The 22,709-nt window shown below is 43.5% G+C and overlaps 1 protein-coding gene across 2 annotated transcripts in view; it reads left to right on the top strand.

Moving 5' to 3' along the window:
• Nucleotides 1-22,709, top strand: part of PCSK5 (proprotein convertase subtilisin/kexin type 5) — a 622,474-nt gene that overhangs the window by 54,830 nt on the left and 544,935 nt on the right. For both annotated transcript variants that reach the window (XM_088464067.1, XM_088464068.1), the window contains exon 2: nt 17,953-18,057. In XM_088464067.1, the coding sequence (XP_088320193.1) occupies nt 17,953-18,057 (105 nt within the window). The remainder of the gene's footprint in view (nt 1-17,952; nt 18,058-22,709) is intronic.

The following is a 22,709-nucleotide window of genomic DNA, read 5'->3' on the forward strand; positions in this document are numbered from 1 at the left end:
TGTCATAAGTAAAGGGCCGGCTGGCTTGACCGTTAAAGGGTGCTGTAACCCCCGAAAGTACACTCCAGTCCAAACCAAAAAAAAATTATTTTCTGTGTTTGTGAATTGTGTGCGCAGTAGCCGCACGTGCATCAACAAAGTAGTGCCAAGCGTGCGCCTGTGTCATAAGTAAAGGGCCGGCTGGCTTGATCGTTAAGGGTGCTGTAACCCCCGAAAGTACACTCCAGTCCAAACCAAAAAAAAAATTATTTTCTGTGTTTGTGAATTGTGTGCGCAGTAGCCGCACGTGCATCAACAAAGTAGTGCCAAGCGTGCGCCTGTGTCATAAGTAAAGGGCCGGCTGGCTTGACCGTTAAGGGTGCTGTAACCCCCGAAAGTACACTCCAGTCCAAACCTAAAAAAAAATTATTTTCTGTGTTTGTGAATTGTGTGCGCAGTAGCCGCACGTGCATCAACAAAGTAGTGCCAAGCGTGCGCCTGTGTCATAAGTAAAGGGCCGGCTGGCTTGACCGTTAAAGGGTGCTGTAACCCCCGAAAGTACACTCCAGTCCAAACCAAAAAAAAATTATTTTCTGTGTTTGTGAATTGTGTGCGCAGTAGCCGCACGTGCATCAACAAAGTAGTGCCAAGCGTGCGCCTGTGTCATAAGTAAAGGGCCGGCTGGCTTGACCGTTAAAGGGTGCTGTAACCCCCGAAAGTACACTCCAGTCCAAACCAAAAAAAAATTATTTTCTGTGTTTGTGAATTGTGTGCGCAGTAGCCGCACGTGCATCAACAAAGTAGTGCCAAGCGTGCGCCTGTGTCATAAGTAAAGGGCCGGCTGGCTTGACCGTTAAGGGTGCTGTAACCCCCGAAAGTACACTCCAGTCCAAACCTAAAAAAAAATTATTTTCTGTGTTTGTGAATTGTGTGCGCAGTAGCCGCACGTGCATCAACAAAGTAGTGCCAAGAGTGCGCCTGTGTCATAAGTAAAGGGCCGGCTGGCTTGACCGTTAAAGGGTGCTGTAACCCCCGAAAGTACACTCCAGTCCAAACCAAAAAAAAATTATTTTCTGTGTTTGTGAATTGTGTGCGCAGTAGCCGCACGTGCATCAACAAAGTAGTGCCAAGCGTGCGCCTGTGTCATAAGTAAAGGGCCGGCTGGCTTGACCGTTAAAGGGTGCTGTAACCCCCGAAAGTACACTCCAGTCCAAACCAAAAAAAAATTATTTTCTGTGTTTGTGAATTGTGTGCGCAGTAGCCGCACGTGCATCAACAAAGTAGTGCCAAGCGTGCGCCTGTGTCATAAGTAAAGGGCCGGCTGGCTTGACCGTTAAAGGGTGCTGTAACCCCCGAAAGTACACTCCAGTCCAAACCAAAAAAAAATTATTTTCTGTGTTTGTGAATTGTGTGCGCAGTAGCCGCACGTGCATCAACAAAGTAGTGCCAAGCGTGCGCCTGTGTCATAAGTAAAGGGCCGGCTGGCTTGACCGTTAAAGGGTGCTGTAACCCCCGAAAGTACACTCCAGTCCAAACCAAAAAAAAATTATTTTCTGTGTTTGTGAATTGTGTGCGCAGTAGCCGCACGTGCATCAACAAAGTAGTGCCAAGAGTGCGCCTGTGTCATAAGTAAAGGGCCGGCTGGCTTGACCGTTAAAGGGTGCTGTAACCCACAAAGTACACTCCAGTCCAAACCAAAAAAAAAATTATTTTCTGTGTTTAGCCGCACGTATATATCAAATCGATATAACATAAATGGAGGACCAAACTTTCTCCGATAAAAATAAAATAGAGAAAGATCAAGAACCACTTCCTCCTAGTGCTGAAGCTGCTGCCACTAGTCATGACATAGACGATAACATGCCATCAACGTCGTCTGCCAAGGCCGATGCCCAATGTCATAGTAGAGGGCACATACAATCCCAAATGGCAAAGTTCAGGAAAATGACCTTGAAAAAGACATTTAAATCAGCTGAAGAGAAACGTAAACTTGCCAATATGCCATTTACGACACGGAGTGGCAAGGAACGGCTAAGGTCGATCCCTAGTATGTTCATGACTAGTGGTTCAGCTTCACATGACGATGGAAGCACTCCTCCCACTAAAAAAATCAAAAGAGTTAAGCTGGCAAAAGCACAGCGAAGAACTGTGCTTTCTAAGAAGATATCACAAATCCCCAAGGAGAGTCCAAGTGTGGTGGTGGTTGCGATGCCTGACCTTCCCAGCACTGGACGGGAAGAGGTGGCTCTTTCCACCATTTGCACGCCCCCTGCAAGTGCTGAAAGGAGCACCCACAGTCCACTTGCTGATATGCAAATTGAAGATGTCACTGTTGAAGTACAACAGGATGAGGATACTGGTGTAGCTGGCGCTGAGGAGGAAGTTGGCGAGGAGGATTCTGATGGTGATGTGGTTTGTTTAAATCAGGCTCCGGGGGAGACAGTTGTTGTCCGTGGGATGAAAAAGCCCATCACGGTCATGCCTGGGCAGAAGACCAAACATTCCACCTCTTTGGTCTGGCAATATTTCTATCCAAATCCGGACAACAACTGTCTTGCCATATGTACCATATGTAAAGGTGAAATAAGTAGGGGTAGGGACGTCAACCACCTAGGAACATCCTCCCTTATACGGCACCTGCAGCGCGTTCATAAAAAGTTACTGTCAAGTTCAGAAACTTTGGCTCAGACCGTAAGCAGTCCAGGGACACCTAAATCCCGTTGTCCTGTTGTATCCAAGCGCCTGCAAACCACACCGTCAACTCCCTCCTCGTCAATTTCCTCCTTAGTCAGGATCGGAAGTAGTCCTGCAGGCCATATCACTGGCATGACTGACTCTCCTATCCGGGATTCCTCCGGAGGATCCTGCATTGCTACGCCTACTGCTGCCGCTGCTGCTGTTGCTGCTGCTGCTGGGAGTCGTTCATCATCCCAGAGAGGAAGTAGGAACACCACTACTTTTACTAAACAATTGACCCTCCAACAGTCCTTAGCGAGGAGGATGAAGTACGACAGCAGTCATCCTGAAGCAAAACGTATAACTGAGGCCTTGACTGCTATGTTGGTGTTAGACGTGCGTCCGGTATCCGCCATTAGTGCAGTGGGATTTAGACAATTGATGGAGGTAGTGTGTCCCCGGTTCCAAATCCCGTCTAGATTCCACTTCACTAGGCAGGCGATACCGAGACTGTACAGAAACGTCAGAAAAAGTGTCCTCAGTGTCCTGAAAAATGCCGTTGTACACAATGTCCACTTAACCACGGACATGTGGACAAGTGGAACAGGGCAGACTAAGGACTATATGACTGTGACAGCCCACTGGGTAGATGTATCACCTTACGCAGCAACAGCAGCAGCGTCACCAGTAGCAGCATCTCAGAAACGCCAGCTCGTTACAAGGCAGGCTACGCTGTGTATCACCGGTTTCAGTAAGAGGCACACCGCCGACAACCTCTTAGAGAAACTGAGGGAAATCATCGCCCAGTGGCTTACCACACTTAGACTCTCCTGGGGATTTGTGATATCTGACAACGCCACCAATATTGTGCGGGCATTACATCTGGGCAAATTCCAGCACGTCCCATGTTTTGCTCACACAATAAACTTGGTGGTGCAGAATTTTCTGAAAAGCGACAGGGGCGTGCAGGAGACGCTTTGGGTGGCCCGAAAAATTTCTGGCCACTTTCGCCATTCAGCGACTGCGTGCCGAAGACTGGAGCGCCAGCAAACACTCTTGAACCTGCCCCGCCATCACCTGAAGCAAGAGGTTGTGACGCGGTGGAACTCAACCCTCTATATGCTTCAGAGGATGGAGGAGCAGCAAAAGGCCATACAAGCCTATACATCCACCTATGACATAGGCAAAGGAGGGGGTATGCACCTGACTCAAGCGCAGTGGAGAATGATTTCCGTGTTGTGCAAGGTTCTTCAGCCCTTCGAACTTGCCACACGTGAAGTCAGTTCAGACACTGCCAGCTTGAGTCAGGTCATTCCCCTCATCAGGCTTTTGCAGAAGCAGCTGGAGAAAGTGAAGGAGGAGCTAAGACGGAGCGATTCCGCTCGGCATGTGGGACTTGTGGATGAAGCCCTTCATTCGCTTTGCCAGGATTCCAGGGTGGTCAATCTGTTGAAATCAGACCACTACATTTTGGCCACCGTGCTCGATCCTAGGTTTAAAGCCTATGTGGTGTCTCTCTTTCCGGCCGACACAAGCCTGCAGAGGTGCAAAGACCTGCTGGTGAACACACTGTCAGCTGAAGCGGAACGTGACACGTCAACGGCTCCTTCTTCATTTTCTCCCGCAACTGGGGCTGCCAGGAAAAAACTTAGGTATCCTAAGCAACCCGCTGGCGGTGATGCAGGGCAGGCAGGACCAAGTTTGGACATCTGGTCCGGACTGAAGGACCTGGCAACAATTTCTGACATGTCTACTGTCACTGCATATGATACTGTCACCATTGACAGAATGGTGGAGGATTACATCGGTGACAGCATCCAAGTAGGCATGTCAGACAGTCCATACCTGTACTGGCAGGAAAAAGAGGCAATTTGGAGGCCCCTGTACAAACTGGCTCTATTTTACCTGAGTTGCCCCCCCTCCAGTGTGTACTCCGAAAGAGTGTTTAGTGCAGCCGGGAACCTTGTCAGCGAAAGGCGTAGGAGGTTGCTTCCACAGAATGTGGAGAAGATGATGTTCATCAAAATGAATTATCAGCTCTTCCAGGGAGACCAGCCTCCAGAACGTACAGAGGGACCTGTGGTGGTGGATTCAAGTGGGGACGAGTTAATACTTTGTGAGGATGAGGATGTACACACTGAAGAGGGTGAGGAATCGGTGGATGAGGAGGATGAGGATGACATCTTGCCTCCGTAGAGCCAGTTTGTGCAGGGACACATTAATTGCCAGCTTGTTTTGTGGGGGCCCAAACGAACCAATCATTTCAGCCACAGTTGTGTGGCAGACCCTGGCGCTGAAATGATTGATTTGTTAAAGTGTGCATGTCCTGTTTATACAACATAAGGGTGGGTGGGAGGGCCCAAGGACAATTCCATCTTGCACCTCTTTTTTTCTTTGCATTATGTACAGTTTGGGGCCTAGTTTTTCTAACTGCCATCCTGTCTGCCACTGCAGTGTCACTCCTAGATGGGTCACGTGTTTGTGCCGCCCACTCGTGTCGCTTAGCATAGTCATCCAGCTACCTCGGTGCAACCTTTTGGACATAAAAACACTATTGTGAGGTGTGAGGTATTCAGAATAGACTGGAAATGAGTGGAAATTAAGGTTATTGAGGTTAATAATAGCATAGGAGCAGAAAAACCTACAAATTCTGTGATTTTAGCTGTTTTTATGCTTTTTTTCAAAAAAATACAGATCCAAAACACAAAACCCAGAACCCAAAACACGGAAGGGTGGTTTTGGCAAAACCAATCCAGATCCAAAACACGAAGAAAGATCCAGATCCAAAACCAAAACACAAAACACGAAAAGTGGCCGGTGCACACCCCTAATATATATATATATATATAACAGAAAGGAAGTGTAAATCCTTTTTTAAGGTATACATTGCAAGGGGCTATAGGGTCTATCAATTAACTGCTGACTTTTAACTTTTGCAAGTTTATTTTCCTATGGCAGTGAATGAGCATTTTCCCTGGGTCCTACTTTTAGTGTGGGAAATAAGGATACATGGACAGTTTTTACGACACTGCATTGCAACAAATACAGGAATAGTTATAGTTATATTGCAGAGTAATAAACACTTTTTTCTTATTAACAAGTCTGAAATACATATATGTATATATATACAGGTTGAGTCTCCCATATACAAATATTCCAAAATACGGAATATTCTTAGCATGACTGAGATAGTGAAACCTTTGCTTTTTGATGGTTCAATGAGCACAAATATGTTTAAGGCACAAAATTATTAAAAATAAAGTATAAAATGACCTATAGGCTGTGTGTATAAGGTGTATATGAAACATATATTAATTTCATGTATGTACACAAACTTTGTTTGAGCCAGAAAATTATTTTAAAAATTGTATAAAATTACCTGCAGGCTGTGTGTATAAGGTGTATATAAAACATAAATGCATTCTGTGTTTAGATTTGGGCCCTATTCCTAACACATTTCAATAGGGTATACAAATATTCCAAAATACGGACTATTCCGATATCCAAAATATTCCTGGTTCCAAGCATTGTGGATATGGGAGACTGAACCTGAGTGTGTGCATATATATATATATATATATATATATATATATAATCAACTGAAGTGCCAAAAGTCATGATTAGCAGGCATGTAAAGGTAATGGTAGGTGGCGTCTCTGTACTGTGACATCTCAGAAGTGCCCAGACCTGCATCAGTTGTAATCTGACATCTCGTGAGTCAGTATGAACACCTGCTAGGCTGCTCATGGCAAGGCGACGTGAATTATCAGAATTTGAATGGAGCATGATAGTGGGTGCCTGATGGATGGGACGTTCCATTTCCGAAGTTGTGTGGACATTCAACATTCCGTAATCTAAGGTGTCACGCAGAAGCGGATTTAGACCTCATGGGGACCTAAGCAAGAAAGTGATTTGCGGACCCTCTCCCTCAAGAATCCAAAGCACTCTATTTTCGTTCCTGATTTATGCCCTTTATGCTGGTTACACACTGACTAACATATCGGCCATTCCATTGAACGGCTGATATATTGTGTGTACGTCGGCCAGTGTGTAGACGATATGTCTGTAAATGACGTTGTTCACAGACATATCGAGTTAGCCGACCGCCCCGTACACTTTCTGCAGAGGCCGCCAGAGAGGGGTCACAACGTTAGCGGGACTGCAGTGATGGTTGTTCAAGTGTGTATGAACAACCATCAGTCAATCTGTAGATGTATCTTACTGGTGTGTACCACCTTTACAGTATTTGTCATTTTTCCTCCTTATATTCAACATTTTAAAGCTTTAAACATTACTGACATTACAAACATTAAAAAGGAACATAAAGTAGCAGTATTAACAGCAGTCATATAGCAAATCTAAACACAGCTTTATAACTGCTTGTGCTACTTGTGATAGTGGATATCAAATATCATATAGACATGATATAAATACCAATGGGTATAAAAATAATGATAATATAAAGAACATATTATAACATACTTATGAAGTAAATAATTTTTCTTTCATATACTGTATTTATTAAATGTATGCCAGAGGTTCCCAAAATCGATCCTCAAGCAGCCTAACAGTCCAGGTTTTAAGGATATCCATGCTTGACCACAGGTGACTTAATTAGTACCTCAGTCAATTTGATTTAACCACCTGTGCTCATCCATGGGTATCTCTAAAACCTGAACTGTTGGTGTGCCCTGAGGACTGTGTTTGGGAACCTTTGATGTATGCACTTTTCTGGGGTTGGGTTGCTGGCGGTCGGGATGCCGCTGGTCAGAATAACGACAGTGGAATCTCGACAGTCAGAATCCCGACACCCATCAGGAATCAAGGTAAGTCTAACCCCAACCCTAACCCTCCCTCTCCGGTGGCTAAACCTAACCTCCCCCCTAGTGTCTAAGCCTAACCTCTCCCTCCCTGCACCCTAAACCTAACATTCCCTACCCGGTGCCTAAACCTAACCTCCCCTCTATAGTGTCTAAACCTAACCTCCCCCTCCCCGAACCCTAATCCTAACCCTCCCTGTCGGTGCCTAACCCTAACCCCGCCCCTAGTGCCTAATCCTAACCCCACATCCTAACCCTCCCCTAACTGGTGATACTTACCTTAGGGATGCCATTGGTCGGGACACTGATGCCAGGATCCTGACGCTGTTGGGATTTCGGCGCTGGAATTTAAACCGTCGGCATCCCTGCATTCCGGGATGCCGACTACATCCCCTTTTCTGCATACTACATGCACTAAATTATGCCTGCTGCAATCAGGGGGGCACTGAATAATAATCAATATAGTCACTGTCTGAGGGGTATATTATTAAGAGATGGGGAACCTGCTAGGCTGCTATCAGTGAAGAGGAGGGGGAGGCACTGATATGTAATGCAGTATTATAAGGGATGTTGGACCTGCTAGGTTGCTACAATCAGTGAGGGGGAGGCACTGATATATAATGCAGTCACACTAATGGGTGTAATAATTGGTATTATAAGAAATGTTGGACCTGCTAGGCTGTTACAATCAGTGAGGGGGAAAGGAGGAGGCACTGTAATACTTATTATTACAAAATTAGTGAGACTGCATTATATATCAGTGTGCCCCCCCCCGATTGTATCAGAGAGGCCCCCATCTCGTGTACATACACTGTACTGTTAGACTATAATATAGTATTAATATATAATATATCCCAGTCAGAGTGTCCCACAAGCCCCCCTCATGTAAATTATCATCCTCTCTTATTGGCTCATGCTGAAGATGTCCAAGGTATTGTACATTTAGGTTAATAGTCCTGTGTAAATATTTTTCACTGCTTTTAAGCATAACATGTGAAGTCATGTACGCTGTGCTTTTGACCTCTTTATGTGATGAAATAAGCACACTGCTTTCCAGCCAGTTTACTAGGGTGTACTGTAAACATGAAACAAGCAATTGTATCTTGCAATATAGTCTTTTATCCTTCATACACGTACATAACAAGTCATTTCTACTAAGCAACCAACTGCACAATCTGTAGCTTGTTATTGTGTTGTGATTCCATGTACTTTTCTATCAGCTACGTATTAGGTGAAGATAATACCTTACATGAAGGCATGCATACAGGTTGAGTCTTCCGTATCCAAATATTCCGAAATACGGAATATTCCGAAATATGGATTTAGTTTAGTAGATAGTGAACTCTTTCCTTTTTGATAGTTCAACATACACAAACTTTGTTTAAGGCACAAAAATATTAAAAATATTGTATAAAATTACCTGCATACTGTGTGTATAAGGTGTATATAAAACATAAATGCAGTCTGTGTTTAGATTTGGGTCCCATTCCCAAGATATTTCATTGTGGTATGCAAATATTCTAAAATACGGAATATTCCGATATCCTGGTCCCAAGCATATTGGATATGGGAGACTCAATCTGTAATTATTTTAGATGGTGAGCGTACCTGTATTATATAATATGGTTGCAGAGTGTGTTAGATTGAGTATTAAATTGCAAGTAGAAATATTTTCTGCTTGCAGACAAGGGGGGTTGATTTAATTACCCGCAAAGGGCGAGAGTTGTCCTTTAAATACCATTGCCAGCACCCCCAACTCGTTCCCCCAGTGACCTGGACTCGCACTGGACTCAACCCTATGGAGCCGCACACAAAAATGTGAGAGTCTAAAGGTACCTTAAGCATGACATATACAGTATAGGCCCGTATTCAATTTGATGCGTTAAGTTACCGCCGATGACGTCATTATCGCCTGTTCAGGTTTTACACCGTATTCAATTTGAAAGACTTTCCGCCTAGGCAATGTAACAGGCGGTAAAGTATTGCCTATGAATAGCAGGCGGAAAAAAGTGCAGAATTGGGGTTTTGGGGTGCAACATTGCGGGAACCCCCCTGCAGCCTTCAGACAGTCCCCCAAAGGTAAACTGTGTCAAAAAATTTAGAAAAAAACCTTAAGGACACCCCAAAAATTTACTTTGATAAAGGGGGGCGAAAAAAAAATGTTGGGGTACAAACTTAAAAACTAGCGAACTTGCCTCTGGGTGGTCCCCTGGACTCTGGAGGGGGAGCCCAAGTGTTTTTTGATTGCAGGTGTTTGCGGCAGGTGGATTTTTCATGATTTTTTCAACTTCACTTTTTCAACTTTAAATATGCTGACCCCCATTTTCAAGTACCCCAAATTTGCTGGGATATCTTCTTTTCTGGAAAAAATACTCCTAAATACTATTCTGCATCAGGTATAGAAAAAATGCTATTTAGCAGCTATTGGAGCTCATTTAAAAACACCACATACCTTCAGCAAGCCAAACCGGGGGGTACCATAGCTACCACCCATGTCAGAGCATCATTTGGGGGGTGTCAGGCTGATATCCCCAAAACTGACAGTACTTTCCGCCTGTTAAAGTATCGCCGGGTCCCGTTTACGCGTACTTTCAAATTGAATACGGGGTAAAGCGTGCACGTGCGCAATACTTTACCGCCTCCAAAACAGGCGAAGGCGGCATTAAGTCCAGGCCGCGTTAACTTAACGTGGCTCAGCTCAAGTTGAATACGGCTTATAGTCGGTTGTCAGCAATATTAATGTACTTTACTTTTGTCTTTTCATATGGTTTTGTCTATTTGGAGGTATTTTAACCATTTTACCACTTTTGTTTCAAATTAGCTAAAGGTTATTTTAGGACAAACAGTAAGGTTAATAGGTGTAAATTACCTTATATGCCTAATTACTGTTTTTAAGTCAAAACCCATTAGGAAACAAGCTACGTTGGAAGAATGTAAATCTGTTTACAATCTGGAATGTCTGCATGTCCCCTTAGGCATAATGTACGGAATCAGTTATGATTCATTACAGCAATTTTGAGCTGTATTACCCACTTTCATGTAATATGCTCTGCTGCTGTATTATTATCCAAAGGTTCTGTACTGTATGAATAGCATCTCCAGCTTCTCTGCCAGTCCACATCTCGGTTTGACGCAACTTTTTCCCAAGATTGGCTTGGTAAACATTTAGACTGCAGCCTTGAAATAGCTATTTTGTCTAGTTTTTAAAAATGATGCATGTTTTCTGCATTCTCTCGTCATATGAAAAAATAGAGCTGATAATTGTAAAACGACCATGAACTGCATCAGAATATGACCAGCACAATAAAACATCATACAATTTCATAACAGAAGCCAGCTAACTCAAGCAGCACACCTAACAAACAGTCTCCAGCTGCTGCTATTTGCTAACTGAAATAGCAAGTTATTTGTGCTTCCTAAAATGTAAGAGTAAGACGTTTTTGAATGGAGGAGAATAATTTGGGAAACAATGTCAATCCGCAGTCATTCTTTTAGGCTTTTTCATTTAAGTGAAAATAACATTCTCAAATCCTGACTATGTGACACATAATTGTTACAGTACTGATGTAGTGTCTTAAATAAAAAAAATATATATTTATATGTATATATATATATATATATATATATATATACAGTCATTAATAGAGGGTTAATGTATTTCCAGTGAACACAATCTGAAACGTCCCCCTGGCCATCTAAATTCTTTAGGTTCCCTTATCAGTAGTAGAATTTAGCCTCAGTCGACGTGCAACAGTTATCCTGCTGATCTGATGAAGACATACTTCATTTCATGAAGTAGACATGTATGAAGATAAAAACTTTACATTTAAAATAATAACTTTAAAAATAATAAAAAATGAAAAACAAAATCTTTCATTTCATTAAAATTATGCAAAATATATTAAAATGCTATAAGGCAGCACAAATATATGATGCCCATGTCACTATATTGAAATTCCTAAGAAAGTATGGTGCATACCTTCCTACTCTCCCGGAAGTTGTGGGAAACTCCTGATTTTTTGGGTAGTCCCCTGCACCCTCGGAAGTGTGGGTTGGTTTCCTGCATCCCACCCACTTCCTAGCGAAGTGGGCAGGATGGTAAGGTAATGCTGGGAATCGCAGTCCGCATGGAAGGGACGGGGCTAAAATTATGTGAATTTCGTCATTTTAGTCCCTCCCCATGGATCCGTGAATCGCAGCATTTTGGTGCGGTTGGGCCTAATAACATGAAAGATTGGCCCCTCCCTGAACTAGCCAGCTGCATCTCCTCGCAGGTCTCTTCCCAGAGAGGAGTTATAAAATGTAGGCAAGTATGGTATGGTGTAATTAGTACATACTTGCCAACATTTGACTTCTCCTCCCCGAGAGAATCCCGGGAAGGAGAAGCAGGTGGGAGGTGTTGGGAGCAGGGCCGGATGGATCGCATCATTAAGCTTCACCCCTTGCGGCATATTGTAGTGAACGGCGCATATTTAATTAAGGTGTTGGGGCCAAATGACGCTCCCTACTCGCGGACCTGACGGTCCATGAGAAACTTCTCCTTACTCTGCGGGAGAAGTGCCTACCCTTCCAGGGGTGCGGGGGGTTACCCGAAAAATCGGGAGACTCCCGCGACTTCCGGGAGGGTAGGCATGCATGAATTAGGAAGCTTGCTTGAGTCTCCTGTCCCCTCCTGGGGACAGTCGTTTAAGTCCAGGTCTCCTCAAACATTAGTATTGTCCAAAGTAAGTGAAGGGCAAGGCTACGTTTCAACAATTAAATTTTTTTTTAAAATAGTTCATATGAGCTTTATATTCATGCAACATGATGTAGAGGTACACATCATAAAGAGGCAAACATTTTGGGGCAAAACAATGACCCCCTTATGTCCCCCTTAAGTCAATGTTTGTTTGTAATTGATTTAAAACATTATAAGACATTGCATGCACTGTTTATAAGAAAATATGAGTATTTTTGAATGTCAACGTGTTAATTGTCAGGAGTACTTGCTAAAAGATTAGCAGTTCTATACTACACCATTATGGCACGAACATGCACATACAGTAAGGCATAACAAACACACTGTCCTCTATACTCCTTTTCAACCATAATAAAATGCAGGTAGTATTTTGTATTCCACAGCTAGATATCAAGAGGTATTCTGAGCTTTATTTTTCCTTTGTATAGGTTTTTTTTTTTTTACTTCCTTTAGATATAAACCTAAAACCTTTCAGTGTGCTATCATCATAGACATCAATCAAGTGTCTTCTTGCATATGTGGCAATGTGTGCTTATTTATATAACTCTTGAGAACTGTAATAAAACGGTGACATGTCAAACTGGAGATAAAGATGGCAAATATGTGCAAATGGTATTTATTTTTGTGATTTTTATTGAAGCAGACAGTAGAAAACAAATCAGGCAGATTATTAGTACAATTCTCACGTTGCCATCATACATTCTTCTCATCCTATTGGAAAAAAGAAAACTTGAAGGTGACAGCAGATAAGTGTCTCATTCACTATCTGGGCTACAGTACAGTCTGTTCTGTGCTTAAATGTTTATGCCATAACTGTGTTTTCAGCTGTTTAACATATAAGGAGACCCAGTAACTTTGTTTTCCCCTGCAGTGACCCATAGCTTGGTCTGTTGCGTCTCATGTTCCAAATCACAGCATGAGTTTTTTTAGCGCCTTCATATTTGTCGGTGTATTCCACCAAAATAACAAGAGCATTTTATGTATTTTTGGGTGTGTAAGCTAAACCAGAATCTATTTTTACTTTTTTTCTAGCCGGCACAACCTAAAACCATCCTTGCCGACATTCTGGCAGCCCCCTCCGGAAGGGGCAGCCAGGTCGGCCAAGTAGGGGGGCGTCGTTCTGCATAGGGGGGCATGGCTGTGCATATTACCCGGTAATGGGGGCAGAGCGGGGGGACGTGGCCATGAAAATCGCGTCAATTTTGGCTCCGCCTCCGCTACACAATGCCGAATCGTGTCATCGGCTCCCCCGCTGCGGGGGTTAGTCTAGGAATCATGGGATCCGGGGGGTGGTGGCCGATTGAGAGGCTTGCTGACTTTTCTAGGGGACCGGGAGCAGCCGAATCGGGAGAATAGGTTATGCCTAAAACCCATATACGAGTAGGGGGCCCCTGTCATTAATTAGTAATTACAAAAGTTTCTGTTTTTAGGGGAGTTTCTGAACAGCTTTTAAATAGATAGATTTAGTGTCTACTTATCGTTTTATGGAATGCACTTGATAAATGCTAGCTAGAAGCTGATTGGTTGCTATGGGCACTCATACATTTCACCACTCTTTAGAAGGTTTTGAAACTTTTCCCCCTGAGTCCTTGATATACTATACTAGTTGAAATTAGGTGTGACCATTGCAAGTCATACTTGCATACATTTTAATTCTCTTTTCTGGGAGAATACTGAGAGGAAATGCAAATTACAGATTTGGAGGTCGGGTTGGGCTCCTTATGTCATTAAACCCTGCTCCCCGTCGCAACAAAATGCTGCAAATTACTAGTCCATTGGGAGGGGACGGGTCTAAAATGACACAATTCGGGTTAGAACTGACCCTCCTACGGAGCCATAATTCCAGGTAAATTCTCCCCACCCTGCCCACTTCACTAGGAAGTCGGAGCAGTGGTGGAACTAGCAACGGTGCAGCTGGTGGCTGGCTCTGGAGCCCGCTGTGGTGCAGGGGCCCATAGCCGCTGCACCCACCACCAGTGTGCCACGGGCCCCACAGTATTTAGGTGTAGTGCAGACTGCAGTGAGAGCGGTCCGCACTACACAGTAACAAACACACCGCCACCAGCGGTGGCTCTGTGTTTGTTATAGCAGCCAATGAGAGTCAGACAGACTCTCATTGGCTGCTGAGTCCACGGAGGGAGCCGGCTGGAGCTCACTCATGAGCTCCGCCTTCCAGCTCCCCCTGCAGCAGGTGATAGGAGAGAAGTCATGACAACTCTCCCATAGTGCAGAGCGGGCCGGGAGGAGCGGTCAGTGGCGGTCGTGGCAGGAGCGGGGATACAGGTAAGTTGTGCGGGTTTTTTTGTGTGTGTATAAGGGGCATGGGCACTAACACTGGCACTGCATAGAGGGGGGCGATACTGGGGCACTGTATAGGGGGTGTGGCTGCTACTAGGGGCACTGTATGGGGGGGCCACTGCTGGGGGCACTGTATAGAGGGGGTGGATGCTACTGGGGCACTGTATAAGGGGGACTACTACTGGGGGCAATGCATAGGGGAGGACTACTACTGGAGATAATGCATAGGGGGGACTACTACTGGGGGCACTGCATAGGGGGGACTACTACTGCTGTGTAGAGGGACCACTTCTGGGGGCACTGTATAAGGGGCACTGCATAGGGGGACCACTACTGGGGGCTCTGTATATGGTGCACTACTGGGGGGGCACTGCATAGGGGGACCACTACTGGGGGCACTGCATAGGGGGGCCCAAAGCATATACTTGCACCTGGGCCCACCACTCTCTAGTTCTGCCAGTCGGTGGGATGCTGGAGATCCACCTGCTCTTTCGGGCGTGCACACCTTCCGGGAGAGTAGGTTAAGCACGATGCAGGTTGAATATTTTTTCAGTAGGTCAGTCTATGAATTTGTGAGATCCGTGCAGGTGTGCCTCGTGGATTGCACTGATGTTTCTGTGGAATTGTGCATGGATGTGTGCAGTAAAAAGCAGAATGAGTACATTGGATGTTGGATGGATTATGGACATCTTACAATGCACTAATTCTATGGAAAATAATTTTTTATTATGGCACAAATATTAAAAGATATTAAAATTAGATGGCAGGAGTAGAATTTGGGCATACATGAAGCATACTTGTCAACTTTGCTGCCTCCTCCTCCTGGAGGGGGAAGCCAGGTTGGCCTAGAAGGGGCTGTGTGGTGAAGGGGAGTGTGTGTGTGCATCATTATGGCCCCGTCCTCCTCTATATAGTGCCAAGATCACAGGCATTGTATAGCAGTGGGTGGGGCTATGATGACATGACTCAGTGTGCTCCGGGTCCGCCAACTTGTGCACTGTAAGTGGGCGGACCGGGGGACTGCAGGGGGTTGCAAGTGTCTGTCGGGAGGGGGGGTATGGAAGACTAGAGGGGGGTGTGGGAGACTGGCCCTCTATTCCGGGTGGCCAGGAGCGCCATCCTATTTTCGGGAGCCTCCGGGCTATTCCGGGAGAGTATGAGTCATTCTTGATTTACATGAAGCCATGTGAAGGAAATGGAAAGCATTGCTCACTCACATTCATTTCATAGAGAATGCATTTTGACCATAATCATATGTGGTTAAGTTAAGAAGTATTTATATTTATATATGTATTCCTCGGAATGGGATTGAAATGCCGGTGGTTCAAATTCCGACAGCGGATGCCCGACAGGATCATGATCCCGACAGGGGCAGGTAAGTACCCTAAACTCCCCTGTCCCCCGCTAACCCTCCCTTAATGGTGCCTAACCCTAACCCACCCTTACCGCTCCTTAAACCTAACCCTCCCTGGGGGGTGTCTAACCCTAACTTCTTCCTGGGAGTGCCTAACCCTAACCTTCCCCCCTAGGGCTGCCTAACCTAACCCTATCCCCGCTGGACTCCCTAATCCTAACCCCCCCCCCGCAGCTAAAACTAAGGGAACTCCGGACTTACCTTCGTTCGGGATGGCGTCCTCGGCGTTGGAATTATGATAGGCGTCGGTATTTCAACGCTTATCATAAGTCCCTAGCCGGCATTCTGCTGTCGGGATTGTGACCGGCGGCCGCAATGACTACATCCCGTATTACTCATGTATTGGCTTAAAAGAGATAACACCTTTTGTCACAGACATGTTACAAATAAATGCAGTTAGAAAGCATTCATAGACACATATAAAACACCTTAAAAACACAGCTTGTGTTACTTGCATGTAGATCAAATAGATCGTGTCAGTGAAGGAACCTAGTTATGCAGTTGTAAACCAATGTGTTTAAGGTAAGAAAATTAAACTATCTGACCTGCAATGAAGGCAACAGTGATATCCTCCTTGCTGTTCGGTGTTACAACCAGTAATGAGGGTTAAACAAGCTGTATATTGGGCGGAAAACTGGTATGGGTCACATAAGATAGCAGGACTTTTTAAATTGCAATGTGTCACATGAGCAAGTGATACACTGCAGAGTCCCATTTCTAAACCGCAATGATAGCTACTCAGATGGACGGTGACCATGCCCACTGCCCCCGAGAACATATTTGTGTGTTGACTTATAAAAGTATATAATTAATGCGCTGCATTGTAGTGTATGTCTAGCGCTTCCTCACTTACAGTATGTACTAAACGTAACAGTGAGGGGGAACTCAAGACCGTCTATAATTTGTGTAACTTTTTTTAAAAAGTTTAGCTTATATTAGTTGAGTTGAAGTTTGTAGCTACATAAGTAGCCATTGTGCAGGACAGCACTGCAGACATTTTCTTATAATTAAAATGTTGATGACAGAAGTAGCACATATATATTTATCTTATTCGTAGTTGTAATAAGCTATTTATTAAGTTGAAATTAGGCCTTTACATTGTACGAGTCAAAGAATACACCTCTTTTTTTACCTGCTACTGCAAGTTTTAGTTGAATGATTTTCCTATTAAAATTTTTTGTTATCATAACACTTAGAATATAATATGAACTGTATAAATTAGCAAATAACGCACTTTAAGTAATTTGCTGTTTAAAATAAATGACCAAAATTTTAATTATTGTGTATGCATTTTAAAATGAGTCATTTAATGCTTGTATATATCATTGATTGATGTGTTTTATATTGTTAATGTATTGTTATATTAGGTCATACATGTTGTTTCAAATATAATAAATACATACTTGAGTTCAAAAAGTACATTAGAGAACAGTTAGCCTTGGAAGAGCTGAATTGCAATATAAAATTGCTGTGAAAAAAGTCCTTTTGTGTGTGTACACTAGTTTAGCTCTATTTGTAATGATTTCCATTTTTATACACTGTTAGAAATATTTATCATTAATATATTCCTTTAATTCCGTTACTTTTATGGGTTCTTTAACTTAACGATCCAAGTAACTTATCATCGCCCATTTTACAGTACATTTCCTTTAGCAAACTAGACAGAATGCTTTTTAATAGCACCAGTCATTTGGCATTTTTTTTTTTTATGCAGTTTGTTATGTGGTAGTGTAGACGTGCATTGATATAAAACGCTGCATATAAATTAAACATTAAAAAGGTAGACACAGGCCGCCTAAGAAGCTCAATTATAATCTTTGGTTATGCAGTTAGTGCCTGAAGGACACCCACATCCATTTCCTATCACATGTCCTTCTTTTGAAAGATGATCATTGGGGCTCAAGTAACATTCTAGCACAGCAGGAGAATGCATAATTTATACATTTATTTAGTACAAAAAAAAATAGAAACAATCGAAGTTTCTTCTAATCAGATCATGTAAAATCCCACTGTTTTTCCCCACACAGATTGGGGCACTTCAGGATTACTACCACTTTTACCACAGTAAAACTATCAAGAGGTCGGTTTTGTCAAGTCAAGGGATGCACAACTTCATCTCAATGGAACCAAAGGTAAGCAGATCTCCACTGTGTCCACAGCTAGAAGTCTTGTATTATTAATTGGTAATTTCACACCGGGGGGAGATGTTCAGTAGCAATTTGAGTACAAGGGAACTGATACACCATCTTCCCTGTGCATCTGTCAAACGCTGGAGATAATACCTGAGATTAACTGACAATAGTAGACTATGCAATGTCTTTTTGCTTATTTATTATAACCTTAGTAAAATATAACTACTGTGTAATGTTATGAATTCTCCAAAAGAACAGAGTTCTTGTACTGTGCAAAAGGCCATGTAACTCCTGGTTATCGTGATTTTCAGTAAAGTGTCCTTTAAAAACCTACTCTAATCTGTCTAAATAGATATGTATTTCAGGGGAAGCAAAGCTGCATGTTTGTAAATGACCCTTGTGCTAGTTAATATTCCTTTCAGTAGCAGCTAACTTTATTATGCCATTGATGTTTAACAGCAAGGTGATCTCTTAAATTAGGACTATAAACTGTGTAATGTATCATACAATATAATGATGGTCATTTATTTACAATGTCTAATTTGAACATAAGATGATGCCTTTGCAATGAAGTGCAGAAGTTGTGGGTAAAATGCAGGGTTTGGGACTGTCAGTAGGTGTTACTACCTTTTCATGTGCCTGATCTTTATGGGCCTAATTTTTGCTTTTAATGAACTCATTATCATTTGTTAACATTTTTAGCCTGGTGAGAGCTATAAATGCCCATTTTGGGAATACTAGGATTTTTGATCATTTTCTTTCTGGCATCACAGCACATCCAAACTTGCCAAACTGTGTTTGACATTTAGGGGTTGTATAAGGATGAAACCAGCTAACCAGTTGGTTTCTCAGAATAGGTGCAAGCCACAAGTCTAACCAACTAGTTGGCTGTTTGGAAGATAATCTTTAGATGTGTGGCCGGCTTCAGTCTGTGACAGTTTTTATTTTTTTAATTAATTATTCTAACTTTATTTCACATTTCACCTGTTTATACATTTAATAAACAAAACTTACTTTATACTATTGTTTTACTAGTTTTAGGGCTCTCCTTTGGTGCTCCCACCCCCTGATGCTATGTATATGTTGCATTATGTTAACAGTTGAGAGTTTTAAATTGTTAATATGTCATTCGGTCCTTGACCGCCTGTGCATTTACAGCTGTAATGAGTATAGTTTACTTTTTGTACCCCGATATGTAGGCCAAATTGATCTGAAAAGGTAAATAAACATGATCACTTGGAGGCACCTTGTGCAGTGTAAAAGGTCTATGTACTACCTGCGGCTCGTTCCACTGCACGTGCCGCCATTTGGAGGGAGAGAGGAGCTGCCAGCTTGTCACCGTGAGCCAGGCACCATCAGAGAGTAACCGTCGGGGAAGGGGGGAGATTGAGAGACTGGACCCGGCAGCCTGTCACCCCGAGCCAGGAAAGAAGCAGCAGGGCAAACTTCTGTTGCACTGTGGAGTTGAAGCAGGGTTGATGGGAGCCAGCAGCTGGAAGATAGCACAGTCAGAGGGTATCCGTGAGGTGGGACTTGAGTGACCGGACCCGGCAGCAAGGGGGGGGGGGCGGGAATTGTGCAACGGAGAAGAATAGCTGGAGCCAGGATGCCAGACAACTGACATGGCAACGGGCGGTGGGGGCTTGGGAGACACTGAAGTAGAGGAGCCAGGGGGAGATACCGATGAAGACAGCCAGCAGCAGGGGGGGTGACAACGGAGCAGAGGAGCCGGCAGCTATTGGGGAAATTGGGGAGAGAGTGCAGGTAGTGAGAGCAGAGAGTAGGAGAACAGCCCAGCTGTGTCGAAAAGCTGTCTTCGCAGAAATAGTAGCTTTTCTGAAGTGATGCTTTAGTAATGAAGGAATGATGAATAGGTCTGAATTTAACAATGAACTCGCAGCGAGTTCAAAACTAAAGTAAGAGAACTTACATTTTTATCATGATGAATATGGCCCTTACCTCTTCACATTACTCTACATAATAGTGTTCCCTTACACAGTATGACCACACAGTAGTAATGCCCCTTAAAGATTACATCACCAGTAGTAATGCCCATCACACAGTATGACGACATGGTAGTAATGCCCCTTACAGATTGTACCACACAGTAGTAATGCCCATTACAGATTACGCCACACAGTAGTAATGGCCATTACAGATTACGCCACACATTAGTAATGCCCCTTACAGATTACGCCACACATTAGTAATGCCCCTTGCAAATTACGCCACCGGTAATAACGCCCATCACACTGTATGACCACACAGTAGTAATGGCCCTTGCAGATTACACCACACAGTAGTAATGCACATTATGCACATTACAGATTACGCCACACAGTAGTAATGCCCATTACAGTTTATGCCACACAGTAGCAATGTCCCTTACAGATTATGTCACCAGTAGTAATGGCCATTACACAGTATAACCACATGGTAGTAATTCCCATTACACAGTATGACCACACAGTACTGTAGTAATGCCCCTTACAGATTACACCACACAGTATTAATGCTAGAGATGTGTGCCGACCCCCATGTTTTGGTTTTGGATCTGGATTGGTTTTGCCAAAACCTCACTTCCATGTTTTGTTTTTGTGTTTTGGTTTTGGATCTGGATTTTTTCTTAAAAAAAATAAAAAAAACAGCTAAAATCACATAAAATGGGCCTTTTTTGTAATAACAACCTCAATAACATTTATTTCCACTCGTTTCCAGTCAATTTTGACCACCTCACAGCTCACAATATTGATATGTTCATCTTGTTTAGGCTCAAAATTTCCACCAAGATAGCTGGCTGACTAAACTAAGCTGCAGCAGTGAGCGGCACAAACACATGGCATTTCAACTTCAAAATTGGCACATCAGGAAACACTTTTATTATTCAAGAGAGGCCTGAGGAAGTTGGAGTATGTATGTAGTTGAAGGTAGGGCAGGGACAGGAGAGGTTGATTGGTAGTAAATTTAATTTTGTTTTTTGATTCAAAAGAAAATTTATGAGGGAGAAGGGGAGGGGAGGAGCCTTTTACAAAAAAATGTGATACAGTACATTTACATCAGTCCTTGCCACAGAAGAATCCTTGAGCATGGCTGCTGCTGCTGCTGTGAGTTGATTTTCTTATCCCAGAAGGGGACCAGGAAGAGTGCTTTCCAAAACAAAATAAACAATTGACTTAAATAATGCTTTGCAAACCTTCTATAAAGGCATTTCCCAACCTGTACAGGGACATAAAAAAAAACATTGGCCCTCATTCAGAGCCGCTTGTTAACAGCAGTACGCTCGTTGCGTTCCGATGTTGAGAAACTGCGCATGCGTCGGTGTAACACTGTGCATGTGCGTACGGCATATTGCGAGTTTTTTTGTCTCGTTCGTCAAATTGCGTACAGGAAGTGACATGTCAAATGTGATTGACAGAACAGGGCATTTTTGGGCGTTGATGGGGGTGGAGATGGAAAAACGCAGGCGTGGCGAGGCGTTTTTTGGGCATACATACATTATCTGATGCGAACGTCAAATGTGTTCGTACCAAGTCATACGTCACTGGATGATCCTCTTTCCGTTCAAACTGCTCGCACAGCTTGGGGTCTGGATTACTCGACCACATTGGCGATGGCCTTCTCCTCCGTCCCGGCCCTCCACGATGTTTCATCGATTAATCACGGCTTGTCAGAAAGTCAATCAGTTTTAAATTGAAAACCAGCTTGTAATGTGTTTTGAAAACAGTTTTTTGGGTTAGCACAAAACCGTACGCAGGTGGAAATCATAGCTGCTAATTTCAGGATTACACAATCAATTAGCGTACATTTGTAGGTATGTTTTTTTTGGTTTGTATTTGGTTTTTGTGCTATTGTAACAATAATGTCATCATGTTTGTGTGTATTTTTCCATTTTGCTTTGGTCAGGAGAATTTGCATCCTTATGTAAATTTTAAAGTGTTCCTTAAAGTGCCCTTTTTTTTTATTTCGTTTTAATTTTTTGGGAGGTCGTTTTTGCCTTGTGGGCCAGGATTAACTGTAAACCATTTCTAAAATAATGTCAGAATACAATGTCGAACATTTTTTCACATTTTATTGCAAACTAAAAACATTTTCTGGCACATTTTTTGCCCAAACATTTTTGGCAGTATTATTCCCAAATAAATTTTAATTTGTGCAAACATAAAAGGTATGGAAACTTAAATGCAAAAATGAAAAACAATTCACAAGAAAGGAGAGGGAAGTTTTGACCAGAAAGGAATATTGGGCAAGCACAGAAGGAGTGTGGGGAAAGTAGCCAGTGCTGTCAACGTTTTTTCCCCCGTTTGGCTGGGGGAGGGTGGGCGCCTGACCGGGTCCGGGATGTCATCGGGCTGGCCTGGCCAGAGGCAGATGTTGTGGCCTCTGGACTAGGCACAGGGCTAGGCACATTTGGAGGATTGGCTGATGTTGTGCCAGAGGTGGAGGATCCTGATGTTCCGGCAGGAAGAGAGGTCGGCTTCACCATGTGCTGGCGAACGAGCTGCTCCAGGGCATTGGCCATGCGGATGTTGGCCCTGGTATTTTCCGCCAGGGACTGACTAATGGTCACGTTGGCCGCAGCATTTTGCTCCAGGGCCTCAGCCACCTGTACCAGACTGGCGTCCATCCTCTGCAGAATCTCCGTATGGAAATCC

This window comes from Taudactylus pleione, unplaced genomic scaffold (genome assembly GCF_031769625.1).
Source record: "Taudactylus pleione unplaced genomic scaffold, aTauple2 ptg001573l, whole genome shotgun sequence".
NCBI classification, from domain to species: Eukaryota; Metazoa; Chordata; class Amphibia; order Anura; family Myobatrachidae; genus Taudactylus; species Taudactylus pleione.